Genomic DNA, 13,980 nt, shown 5'->3' with positions numbered 1-13,980 from the left:
CTTTGGGTACATTTCCCAACACAACTGATACTCCAGGCACATTTTCCCAGAAAAGCTGCACATGCACTCTTTCTTGCTGCCATCTACCAGATAGGTGACAGATGACATACTGGCCCATATGGCTACTCTGGGGTTTGCCAGCTAAATAGAACAGGAATTCTGCTAGCCAGTGACCACATTTGCTTACTCATTCAAGAGTTATCTTCACAGATGGCTGGCTCAAGTACTGCTATGCCTTGACACATTGATAAGAAGTGTTCCTGATGCAGCTGTCCTTCTTGTTCTTTGCCCTTGCCGCTCTGTGCTCCTCTTTAGTCCGGACACCTTCCAGTCGCTGCATCAAAATTCAGCTGGACTGGGTGATTCAGAACTGTGAAGCTGGCAGCAATTTATTATACTACAACTTTAAAGTGTACCTGCACTCATGCAAAACACTTTTCATTCCCACAATCCCACCAATTTGCAATAAGAAAACATTTTGTTCTCCAATGATTGGTAATACATTGGCAATACATTACAAAGTGCATTGAAGGCGTTTGTGTGCCGCTGTCTGATTCTAGATGCACTTTTTTCCTGAGGGCTCATCATCCCCAATTTTGGGAATAAACCCGCCCATTTTTTTTATCCTTCTGTCCAAAGAGAGTGACTGACTTATGAATATAAAAGGATGCTCTCATTGGTCAGGTGGACGATGGGTTTGTTTCCAGGTACAGTGTGAGTTTAAAGGCAGACACAAAAAAGGCTTTGCAGGTTAAAGTGGTTGTAAGGCCACTTTTTTCTTCTTCCTATAATCCCATGCGTTATATTAAAGTATGTGCCCCAGATTTCAGAGCGCCCCTCTGCGCTCACGTGACCGCCCACCGCTGTCACCCCCGATGTGACAGCTACTTTAATATAACACATTGGATTATAGGCAGCACAGTGGTGTAGTGGGTAGCACTTTCACCTAGCAGCAAAAAGGGTCACAGGATCAAATCAACCATGACACCATCTGCCTGGAGTTTGCATGTTCTCCCGGTGCCTGCGTGGGTTTCCTCCGGGTACTCGGGTTCCTCCCACACTCTAAAGACAGCTGGTAGGTTAATTGCATCCTGTCTAAATTGGCCCTAGTATATGTATAAATGCGAGTTAGGGACCTTAAGTTGTAAGCTCCTTAAGAGTAGGGACTGGAGTGAATGTACAATGTAAATGTAAAGTGCTGCGTAAATTGACAGCGCTATATAAGTACCTGAAGTAAATAAATAAAATAAATTATAGGTAAAAAAAAAAAACAGTCATTTGTGCAGCAGGAGGGAAGGGGCAGACACTGACAGCTGACAGGCAGGGAGAAGGAGGGGAAGAGTGGGCAGAGTAGAGCTGCGCGTGACGGGGTCACGTAAACTGAGGGTGGTGTCAGGGCTAAGCAGCTATGATAAACCGTGGTCAGTTTGCAGAGGGGAGGGCAGAACCAGACAGGATCAGGCGATACAGGGGGCCAAATTATACAGCACAAGAACTGTGCTGTATAACATGCTTTAAGGGGTCCTTTTTTCTTTTCTTTTAGGGTAAGGAACACTTTAACAAATAAATGTATTAGTAGGTATATTGTGGTGCCTGCTCTTCAATGTATTTCAGGACAAAATAAAAAAATATTTAGCGCATCTCTACATTATATACACAATTGTCCATGTTTCATTCCATTACATACCTCACACGAGCCTGCCCACATACTGTATGTAGGGAAAGGACTCTTGGAATATGTAGTTCTGGGGGTGTGCCTACATCAATTGGAACTAGGCTCCCAGCAGCTGGCCCTGCAAATACCTTTCTCACTACAAGAACAATGTAAAAGAAAATAAATATTGCTCTTATGCTGACCCACTGGGGAGATATACTGGTGCACAGGGATCTGGTGCAGCTGTGCATAGTAACCAATCAGCTTCTAACTTCAGCTTATTCTATTAACCTTTTGACAATAAGGCTGGGTTCACACTACTACACTACTTTCATCCTACTTTGCTCTGTGTTCAATGTTTCCCTATGAGAGCGTCTTGTAGCGTCCTACACAAGTCGGTCTGACTTTGAAAATACTCCCTGTACTACTTTTGGTCCTACATTGATCCTACTTCAGGCCCATTGAATATCATTGAAGTCGGACCAAAGTAGTATCCTGTTCATGAAAGTAGGATGGATGTAGGACCAATGTAGGATAAATGTAGGACCAATGTAGCAGAGCAAAGTAGGATGAAAGTAGTGTAGTAGTGTGAACCCAGCCTTAGGCTCCATTCACACTAGCGTGACTCCAAAGTTGCACGACTTCCAGTACAACTTTGGAGCGACTCTGATCTGACGTTGCACACTCTGGATCAAAGTCGCATCAAAAGTCACATAAAGGTAGTGCAAGCACCATTAAAAAGAATGGGCTGCGACTCGCCATGCGGCTTAGTCACACAAGTGTGAATGGAGCCTTAAACCCAGAAACTGACTGGTTACTATGCATAGCTGCACCAGATTCTGTGTACACCAATGTATAATTGGGTTCAATACTTTTTTTATTCGTTGACAAGGAATCCGATTTAAAGTCATAGTGAGAAGTAGACAATGGCAGCCACTGTAATTTTATTTAATCATACTTGGATATTTACATACCAGGTTGTGTAATTGGATTATTTAGTCTCTTGAAACCGTCTAATGTGGTGAAAAGGCGTTGGTGTTCCTAATTGTTCTTGGTACGACGGCGAGTACAATTCCAAATCTGACCAGCAGATGGAGAAAATGTGCAATCTATTCTAAAGCTAGGAGGTTGGATGCTCAAGGAAAGCATGCACAGTACTTGGCAGACCATAAAGCCAAAGAAGGCTGACAGAAGAATCGGGTTTAATATTGGTGGCTAATGACATCAAATGTTGGCCACAAAGTGCAATGGTGACTACAGTATACAATCATTGTTGGATGGGACACCAGGTGTTTAGAAACTCTGCACAATTAAAGGGGTGGTAAAAATATATATAAAAAAAAAATCAAACTTTGCTACACAAAATATAATTTAATGTTATTACAATGACCTTTCCTTTTCAATCTACAGCACTGTAATATTTTGTAGAATTCAGTACAACAGGACAACCTGGAGGCTTTCTGTACACAAATGAGAGATGTAATTTCCTGCTTGTGTGATTGGCTCACTAATTTTCCCAGAAATCTGCACTAAGATACAACTCAGATTTTAGGCATCCTCTGTGACGAAATTGCTTCTAAAGGAATGTAGACACTGCAACTTTCTTTCTTACGACACTACAAGTGCATCAGCTGATTAATAGTGAAATAGTCACTCCTTTCATATTCATTTTGCACATTTCCCTAATGAAACAGACTTTTTTTCTTTAGAGCAGAAACGGGTAGGAATCTGCACAAAAGTTTAACATCCGTGCAATGTAATGATCACCCAAAGGGGACTGCCCCCCCCCCCCCAACAACAAAAGTAACTCTTTAAAGGGGTTGTAAAGGTAATTTTTTATTAAATAACAAACGTGTTATACTCCCACTGTGCAGCTCATTTTGCAGCGGCCCCGAACCTCGTCTTCTGGGGTCCCTAGGCGGCTGTCTCGGCTCCTCCCCGTAAGAACTAACCCCCTTCATGCGAGTTATCTCCCATGGGGGTTAGTTCTTGCGGGCTCGCACCCGTGATACAGCCGGCGGCCATAGCCGCAGACTGTATCACTCCGCCCCGGCGCGCCTCGTCATTGGATGTGATTGACAGCAACGCAAGCCAATGGCTGCGCTGCTTTCAATTAACCAATGAATGAGCCGAGAAGCCAGCATGTTCACAGCGCGGGGGGGGGGGGGGGGGGTCAGGTAAGTAAACGGGGGGGGGGGGGGCTGGGGGGCTGCTAATCCTCGGATGTTTTTTCACCTTAATGCATAGAATGCATTAAGGTGAAAAAATGTGTGCTTTTACAACCCCTTTAAGTAGGTATCTCATGTGGCTATCTCTGTCACTGCAGATGTATGTATGTAGTTAGATATGCAAGTGTAAAATTAGCTTTTATAAAAGTAAAATTTGTATATAGAATATTATGGAAACAATCTTACATTTTGCTTTTATTAATGTAGTTCTATTACCTCTGGTAAGTATGTTTGGAAAGCAACAATGATGTGTTGCATAGCAAAACAATAATTCATAGATCAATGTGATTGGCCAACAAGCTAAAGTGTCTTTTACCCTGTTTCTCCTGTATAGCTTTATTATCTTTAATGATGGTGAAACTAGACACATTACTGATGGAGAAAAAAAAAAAAGAATACAAAAAATGATATTTCTAACTATGTACACTCAGCAGTAATGGGACTAGTTTCAACACCAATAAAGGTATTCATACATTAAGACCCCTTTCACGCGCTTTGCAGGCGCTATAACGCTAAAAGTAGCACCAGCAAAGTGCCCTGTAAAAGCGACTCCATTCACTCCAGTGTGAAAGCCCGAGGGTGCTGGCAGGATGGTAAAAGTCCCGCTAGCCACATCTTTGAGGCGCTGTAGGAGCAGTGAATACACCGCTCCTACAGCACCCTTGCCCTTTGAAATCAACCATGCAGCGGCGCTTTGCGGACAGTTTTAACCCTTTGTTGGCCGCTATTTTTAGCAGCGCTTTACCGTCATTTTTGCGACCGAATATAATTTTTTAAACTATAGTTTACATTTTTTTATGAAGTTGTTATGGGTAAAGTTCTACTTTAACTGACCGTCGTATAACAAATTTACTGCTACCGGTGGCAGCTCTGCGCTGGATCCCGTGTGTGTGTGTGTGTGTGTGTGTGTATATATGTATGTGTATGTGTGTGTGTGATTATTTATTTATTTATATATATATATATATTCTGCGGTTGCTGGCACTCTACCGATCGTCTGGTAGAGACTCGGGACGAAGCTCTGAATATGTAAACAAAGCAGATCTCCGTTCTGAGAGGGGGGAAAGAGATGGATTTTGTGTAGGGAATAAAATTCACCCCTTGCTCTTGTAAAAGCAGCACATACAGTACACAAAAACAGTGGCTAGTTAACCCTTTGATTGCCCTAGATGTTTAACCTATTTCCAGATCGTGTCATTAGTACAGTGACAGTGCATATTTTTAGCATTGATAACTGTATTTGTGTCACTGGTTCCCGCAAAGTGTCAAAGGTGTTAGTGTCTGACTGTCCACCGCAATATCGCAGTCGCAGTATAAACCACTGATCGCCGTCATTAATAGAAAAATCCATTAATGTATCCTACAGTTTGTAGATGTTGTAATATTTGCGTAAACAAATCAATAAACGGTTAGTGGGAATTTTTTTAGCAAAAATGGAGCAGAATACATATTGGCCTAAATTTATGAAGAAATTTAATTTGTTACATTTTTTTTTTATTGGATATTGTTTTATTGCAGAAAGTAAAAAATATTGTTTTTTTTTTTTTTTCAGAATTGTCAGTCTTTTTTTTTTGTTTTCTTGGAAAAAAAACGCAGTGGTGATCAAATGCCACCAAAAGAAAGCCCTATTTGTGGGAGAAATTTGTATTTGGGTACAACATTGCATGACTGTCCATTTGTCAAAGGGTAATTCTATTTTCGTGAAAAAAAAAAGGCATATAAAGAAAAAATAATGTAGCGTATTTGATACAAGTCATATAATTGAATGCTATTAAAATGACCTTTTCTTTTTAATCTGCAGCCGCTGTAATTTTTGGGGAAATGCAATCTGGGTACCTGGAGGTGTTCTGTACACAGAGTATGTACTTACCACGCCCCAATTCGCCATGTTCTCTATCTAAACTCCGGAATTCCTCTGCATTTCCGATGAAAAAAGTCTGATGGGGCTACACACTGTTGGAATTTCTGATCTGAAGTACAGGGCATAAGAGCTTATTCCAGGAACGTGTGATGGGAATATGGATTGTGAACATTAAGGGTCAGGCGGGAGATGTGGGAGAGGACATACAGGCTAAGTGACATGCCCACACATAATCCTGGGGTCATCTCTCATCTCCTGGTTATCAACAGATCGGTACTGGTCCACGGTGTGGGGACCCCTGTGTTAGAACACCTGTCATATTTTATTACTGTCTGTATCTCCATTAGGAAGATTCATTCGCTCTCCCTTTGTCCTGTTTACTGTTATCTCCAAGAGTGAAAGAAAATCCCAAATATTGGAGTGTCACCAGGACAGGAATCTTCCAATGGGGACATCCTCTCACTTCCTGTTTTTGGCCATGGGACAGGAAGTGGAGTGAAATCTCCCCACTGAGACAGATGACAAAAGGGGGAAAAAAAAGTAAATGACATGACATAAAATGAATACACTTACACTTTACATGGGCTTGATTCTGCTTATGATTTGAAAACAAAAACTAGAAGCTGATTGGTCGCCAGTTTTATTTTTTTATTTTTATTATTATAAAGGATTTCTAGAAGGCACACCGTTTGCACATCTTACAATATAACTACTCCGCAAATCCCTCCAGTGTTCACTGACTTCGTGCTGTAAACAAATGTGTTCTTTGTATAACTATAAGAGCGGGGTGATTCAAACAGATGAGTGTAGGGTGTCTCCACGGATGACATGAGTCCCGTGCACTGATCTCTCTCAGTCAGAGGCAGAGCGCCTTCAGCGGCCGGACTACACTTCCCGTGATGCTCGGGGCGCCGCGGCACATGCGCAGTGCGGAGCGGCTTGAGTTGTTTGTTCCAATGTAGCAGCAGCTGCTTTTTTTTTTTTTCTCCCCTCTGCGCTCCGGAGCCGCTTCTGTTCCCGAGTCTTCCTGAACTCATTGAGCTTCTTCTTCTCCCCCCTCCTCCTCCAAAGCTTTCCCCTTGTCCGTGTCCAGCCCGGTGTAGTCCCTCCTCGCTCCCAGCAGCAGTCCTGTCACACATGATCCACAAATGAGAAGGAGAAAACGATGGAACTGCATATTCTAGAGCACAGGCTGAAAGTAGCCAGCATAGCCAATGACAACATCCAGCTGTTTACCTATGGACTCATCAAACTTGCCTTCCTCTCCTCCAAGACAAGGTAGGGGGAGGGGAGGGGGTGCAGAACAAGTTGCTGCCATTGTATAGACTTGTATAGGAGGGGGGACTACATGACACCCAGATGAATGAATGGACAGGTGATGGATGGGGCAGGGTGGGTACAAGGTGATGTAGAAGTTGGAGGTGTGATCTGTGCCCTGGTGTGGGGGGGTCACCTATGCCTTCATTGTTGTTGGATGGTACAGCTAACTGTTCTGCATCCATTGGGAACAATGGCCGGGTATGATAAGGGGGAGTGGCAGTGTATCCAGAGCATGCTGAAATGTGCACACATATTATTTGGGGCTTTTGTCTCCCCCTCTGCCATTGTTTGTAAAAAGTCATGGATTCCACCTCCTTGTTTACTTTTCTGGCCGAAGCTCCACTAATGACACGGATTGTAGGCCAGCCTCTCAAGGGTTAAACAGTTAACTCAATTATTCAGTAATAGCTGCTAAACACGTTCCATCCCTATGCCCCTTGGGGATCCGTGCCTCATCGCAGACCATTTACAGGGTGATTGGTCGTTTATGTTCAGACAGGTGATCAACATAAACAATACTCAGTCTTCTCTAACTCGTGCTATTTATTTATACAGTGCCAACGATTCATGCAGTGCTTATACATTCACATCAGTTCCAATCTAAGATCCCCTAAGCCAGCCATACATGATCGAAATTCCGCTGGTTAACCATTTAAGTACCACATTCTAGCCAAAAGATGGCTACAGCACGGTAATATAGTTCTGGGAGGACATCCATAGACGTTCTCTCCTGGGCCGCACAGCTGATCACAGATCAGGGTTTAGAACCAATCACAGCGTTGCTTTACCATGTGATCAGTTGTGTCCAATCAAAGCTGGCAGTGTTTTATTATATTAGGCGACCTGTCAGATTTTGTAACGGAAGTGAAGTTGCATCACCGACATCTTGCTACACCCCGCGCTCGGCCGCAGTAAGGATACAGTGAGAAGGCGGCAAGCAGACATATTTGTACACCCACCGCAGTCTTGCATTACAGTTATTGTTACCAGTAAACTGAAATTTATATAGAGAAATACAATATTTTGACTGTTTTGATGTTGAATTGTAAAAGCAACGGCAAGCATGCTGATCTCACAGGTTTGCTAATCTCACAGAACACTGCTGCTTTTACAATTCAATATCCAAACAGTCAGACGGATTGCTAGATACGGTATTTGACTATATAAGCTCAGTTTACTGGTACAAAATAAGTGTGAAATGCAAGACTCCGGTGGGTGTAACAAGATGTCCGCTTGCCGCCTTCTCGCTGTATCCTTACTGCGGGTGTATCAAGATCGCTGTGACGTAACACTACCGTTACAAAATCTGACAGGTCGCCTAATCTGACGAAACACAGGTTATCAGCAGTCCTTTCCTCACGCGTTGTGTCTGTGGCAGGTGAAAAAGTTGCAGATAACTGGCAAGACTGTCGGCCTACTGTTTACACTGATACTCGGGGCACTGATCATCAGTGCAGCCTCATCAGCACACATCAGTGAAAAATCAAATTTACTTAGTTTCTGTTATAAAATTTTGCAAATGGAGTAATTTTTCTTTTTCACTGATGGGCGCAGATGGGCTGCACTCATAATCAAAATAAAAAAAAGTTTTTCTTAGTTTGTTATAAAATTTAGCAAGTAAGAAAACCTTTTTTTTTGTTTTGTTTTGATCATCAGTGCAACCTCATCAGCGCACATCAGTGAAACATTTTATAACTCTTTTTTTTTTTTTTTTTTTGTTTAGAAAAAAATAAACCCCCGCCCCTCCCCCCGTGGTGATTAAATACCACCTAAAGAAAGCTCTATCTGTCTCAAAAAAATGATAAAAATGTCATAGGGGTACAGTGTTGCATGACTGCGTAATTGTCATTCAAAGTGCAACAGGAAGTGCCCAGTATTGAAGTGGTTAGGCAGGGACCAACCAAATTTGGATCCATTTATTTGCGGGATGGTTGTACAAAAGTCGATCTTCTGATCAATGTCTGCACAACCCCCCTGTTGGAATGTTCACAGTCAATCAGCACTGCTGGCTCTAATTGGCAGTGCTGATCAGAATACACTATTCTGATAGTGGGGCAGTCTCCCTGCTGTTAGAATACAAAGGCACAGCAGGAGGATCCCCTCCACCCACACATTCAACGAATAAAGTCATTTATTTTTATTTTTTGTTTGATCAAACCCATTGGTTGAACAACAAAAACTACCAAGTCTTTGGAGTGAGAGGAAACCCATGTAAGCATAGGGAGACCACGCAAACCCATGCAGATAGTATTCTGACTGGTATTCAAAATAGGGACCCTAGTGCTGCAAGGTAATAGCCACCATCCTCTTATGTTTTCATGTTTACAGATTAATGGTTTACAGTGGATAGCTGCAATTCATTTCTATTTGTAACCGCATGAAAATGCAAGTAAGTTTACTTACCACTCATGTACACTCTTCTAGTTGTTGCCCCTGACAGAATTTGAAATTGTCTTGTGCTGTTAAATAGTTTCACCAAACATTTTATTTGCTGTTCCAGTTCCCAGGCTGACATGTGTGGCACCTTTGTCCCATCTTTCTGAGTTTTGTCATTGCTGCAATATCATGGTCAACAGCACCCCCCTTTATTTTCCTGACCACACATCTAGTAAGGAGACAAATACTGAATCGGTTGTGATTGATAGCATTTGTCTTAAAATCAGGTGCTTCACCATCACTAGCACCATCACTGGGTATTCAGGGGTTGGGGAAGTGTCAGTTCTCCTTTACTTCCTTTGTCTTTTGATCGGTTCCCAGGACACTAGTGGCCTGAGCTGCACAGTGTTATTGGTTTCAAAGGTACAGGCAGCTGGATCACATGCGTATTTGTTGCTAGGGTGCAGACAGTCGGACCATATATATATTGGTTGCTAAGATGCAAGCGGCCAGACCACGCAGTGTATTGGTTGCTAGGATGCAGGCAGCTGGACTGTGCGGTGCCATTGGTTGCTAGGATGCAGGCAGCTGGACTGTGCGGTGCCATTGGTTGCTAGGATGCAGGCAGCTGGACTGTACGGTGTCGATGGTTGCTTGAATGCAGGCAGCTGGACTGTACGGTTTCATTGGTTTCTTGGGTAGGTTTCCTTTGGGTACTCTGGTTTCCTCCTAGACTCCAAGGTCCTGCTGGTAGAATAATTGTCTCCTGTTGTAATTGGCCCTAGAATGTGTTTATATGTGAGAGGTGCAAGGCTTCTGGAAGTGAAGTACAGCCAAAGCTCTTTCTACACTCCTCCTGTGACCCATTTTCAGCTGAAGCCCACTGTCGGTTGATGTCACAGAGCCGGTCCAGGCAAAATCTCGACATTGAAGTTGAGTTCTGCCCACATGCCTGAACCAGCACCTGGCTCAGCCTCTCAGTGAGTCACAGAGCTTAAAGTGGTTGTTAAGCCACCATCTCATCTTTATATCACCCCTCTGTCCGATAAAATGCTGTATCCTAGTGTCTGTGCTTTATAATAAAATAAAGCCGATTTCTACCTGTTAACAGCATCTACCAGCGATTATGTGACTCCAGGCTCTCTGCTCTCCCTGTCTGACTCCAGTGGGCGGGGCTGAGACTCCTCTGCTGATGTGAGGAGAGAAGGACAGAGCCTGGAGTCAGGTTATCGCCGGGAGATGCTGTTAAAACGGGTAGAAATCTGCTTTTTTTTTTTTTTTTTTTAAATAAAGGACAGACACTAGGATACAGCTTTTTATCTGACCGAGGATGATGTAAAGATGAGATTGTTTTGAAGCAGCAGGGAGAGGAGCAGAGCTGTGATAGTGAGAGCTGACAGGCAGACAGGGAGGGCAAGGAGGACAGAGGGAAACACAGGAGAGCTGCAAATGGCAGAGTATGATGACAGAGGCACGTACACTGACCATGGTGTCAGGGCTCAGCAGCCATGATATATATCATGGTCAGTTTACAGAGGGGGGGGGGTAGGAACTGGCAGGATCAGCCAGGTATTTTAGGTGTTGCAGTTGGCTAAATTGCACAGCACATGCACTGTGCTGTATAACATGCTTTAAAGGACCAGGATCCATTTTTTGGGGGGGGGGGGCGTTAACAAATGCTTTAAGCTGGCTGCACCCTTGCCCTCCACAGCTCAGTGCTCCATTGAGGGTGGGGGGCAGAGCAGAGAGCCCATGACTGACAGTCACTAACTCATACTTCTCTTTTAAAGTCTTTCTTTTTCTTTTTAAAACAAATGTTATACCGTACTACTTGCTCTGCAATGTTTTTTCACAAAGCAACCCCTATCTTTTAAAATAATGATTAAATCCTGGATATCAATATGATAATTATCAGACACTCTGTTATGTATTTCACATATTCTATTTCTAGCTCTTGCATCTGATCTTAGCACTCTGCTTGCACGTTCCATCAGCCACAAGATCTATATACAACAAAAGCTGCTTGTACAAATGTTCATTGTGCTTGTAATATTGTCTAAGGTCAGTAAATAGAAGAGTCTAGAAAACACTTGTGTAACCATCTGGAGGTTGTGGCTGTGTTATCATTGTAGTGCTTTGTTGAGATTATTCAGTGTGTGTGATGTGGCCTTGTATCTTCCTCTCCTTTACCACCCTGTTAGCAGAAGTGGTTTTATGATGAGATATAATGTGACCGAGTGGGCTGGGTAAACAAAGATGGCAGAATTTTACCCACACCGCTAACCAATGGAATGTCAAATTCTGACTTAGAACACAAATCCTTTTCAGTGAACTACGCTATTTAATACTTTTTGGCAAATGGCCATAGCTTGTATAATTTTCATTGCATACACAAGTTCTCTTGTACCCATTTGATTGTGATTTATCACAGAAAAACATCATTTATATTAAACCAGTAACCTTTATTTTCCTGTGTATATTATAGAATTCGAATCTATAACTATATGCCTATATCAATCATCAGGGACAGCAGCTGTTGCTGATCGCTCTCTCAAATATATATATATATATATACACATGCGCACACAATCTCACAAAAGTGAGTACACCCCTCACATTTCTGTAAATATTTTATTATATCTTTTCATGTGACAACACTGAAGAAATGACACTTTGCTACAATGTAGTGAGTGTACAGCTTGTATAACAGTGTACATTTTCTGTCCCTTCAAAATAATTCATCACACAACAAAAGTGAGTACACCTCTGAGTGAAAATGTCCAAATTGGGCCCAATTAGCCATTTTCCCTCCCCGGTGTCATGTGACTCGTTAGTGTTACAAGGGGTCCAGGTGTGAATGGGGAGCAGGTGTGTTAAAGGGGTTGTAAAGGTTTGTTTTTTATTTTCTAAATAGGTTCCTTTAAGCTAGTGCATTGTTGGTTCACTTACCTTTTTCCTTTCCTTCTAAAAAATGTCTTTCTTTGTTTTCTTTGTCTGAATTTCTCACTTCCTGTTCCTCCTCAGAAGGCTGTTCAGTAAGCTGTTCTGACTAACCACAGCTCAGATGATGGTGGAAAGCTTACTGAGGAGAAACAAGAAGTGAGGAATTCAGACAAAGGGAAAAAAAAAACATTTAGAAGGGAAATGGAAGGAAAATGTAAGTGAACCAACAATGCACTAGCTTAAAGGAGCCTATTTAGAAAATAAAAAACAAACCTTTACAACCTCTTTAAATTTGGTGTTATCGCTCTCACTTTATCATACTGGTCACTGGAAGTTCAACATGGCCCCTCATGGCAAAGAACTCTGAGTATCTGAAAAAAGAATTGTTGCTCTACAAAAAGATGGCCTAGGCTATAAGAAGATTGCCAAGACCCTAAAACTGAGCTGCAGCACGTTGGTCAAGATCATACAGCGGTTTAACAGGACAGGTTCCACTCGGAACAGGCCTTGTCACGGTTGACAAAAGAAGTTGAGTGCATGTGCTCAGCGTCATGTCCAGAGGTTGTCTTTGGAAAATAGACCTATGAGTGCTGCCAGAATTGCTGCAGAGTTTGAAGGGGTCAGCCTGTCGGTGCTCAGACCATACTCTGCATGGTCTGCATGGCTGTCGTCCCAGAAGGAAGCCTCTTCTAAAGATGATGCGCAAGAAAAAACGCAAACATGTCCTGTGGTCTGATGAGACCAAGATAAACTTATTTGGTTCAGATGGTGTCAAGCGTGTGGGGGCAACCAGGTGAGGTGTACAAAGACAAGTGTGTCTTGCCTACAGTGAAGCATGGTGGTGGGAGTGTCATAGTCTGGGGCTGCATGAGTGCTTCCGTTGTCCTGTCGAAAAATGCCCCCTGTCGAGAAATGCCCGCCCGGAACTGCGCAGCGCATGTGCAGTATGGAGCCGCCGAACATTGGAATTTACGATCAGCTGTAGATGGCACCTGCGCACAATAGCTGACATTGTGCCACACACTGCCAATGCTCGTGCAACTCTGCAAGGGGCGGATTTCTTCATAATTGACGTGTGTGAGGGGCAGATGCCTACAGAAGGGGGCGCATTTTGTAATGATGGGCAGAGCTGCTAATATGGGGGCGAAATTTTTCACGAAACTCGCACATCTCCTAAACAAATCTCTCTGGAATGTGACGGGTGTCCGTTCCTTCAGAGCACATGCGCCCGTGATGCCCCCCCCCCCCCCCCCCAAGATCTGTAATTGCCTTCTCTTATGGCTAAAAATGAAGTGCTGGGCAGCCTGTGTGCTAAAGCAGTCCATAGATGAGTCAGAAATAATCGGACTTGTTTCCATGTATGTCCTGCTTAACTCCCTTGAGTGGGTGGGAGTTTTAAAGTAAACTCATACTTTATTTGTCCACTAATCCAGCCTATGGCAGTTGAATTAGAATATGGATGCCTATTGGGTGTGCCTGACCTATGCAGGCACCCTGGCAGATTGGTCATCTATTTACCATTGTTTCCTCCTAGGTAAGGGCAGAACGCAGCTATAAATACTTTGGATATTTCTCCCCTTTACACCTCTAGCCTCACA

The 13,980-nt window shown here is 43.1% G+C and overlaps 1 protein-coding gene across 2 annotated transcripts in view; it reads left to right on the top strand.

Annotated features, from left to right (window-relative positions):
* Positions 1-6,586: 6,586 nt before the first annotated feature.
* The window catches only part of CASTOR2 (cytosolic arginine sensor for mTORC1 subunit 2), a 201,571-nt gene continuing 194,177 nt past the window's right edge, over positions 6,587-13,980 (top strand). For both annotated transcript variants that reach the window (XR_005746964.1, XM_040336736.1), the window contains exon 1: positions 6,587-7,021. Coding sequence is in view for 1 of the 2 variants with exons in the window: in XM_040336736.1 (XP_040192670.1) it covers positions 6,909-7,021 (113 nt within the window). In the remaining variant the exon portion in view is untranslated. The remainder of the gene's footprint in view (positions 7,022-13,980) is intronic.

The sequence above is a fragment of the Rana temporaria genome, chromosome 2, assembly GCF_905171775.1.
Source record: "Rana temporaria chromosome 2, aRanTem1.1, whole genome shotgun sequence".
NCBI classification, from domain to species: domain Eukaryota; kingdom Metazoa; phylum Chordata; class Amphibia; order Anura; family Ranidae; genus Rana; species Rana temporaria.
This window is presented reverse-complemented; position numbering and strand designations above follow the sequence as displayed.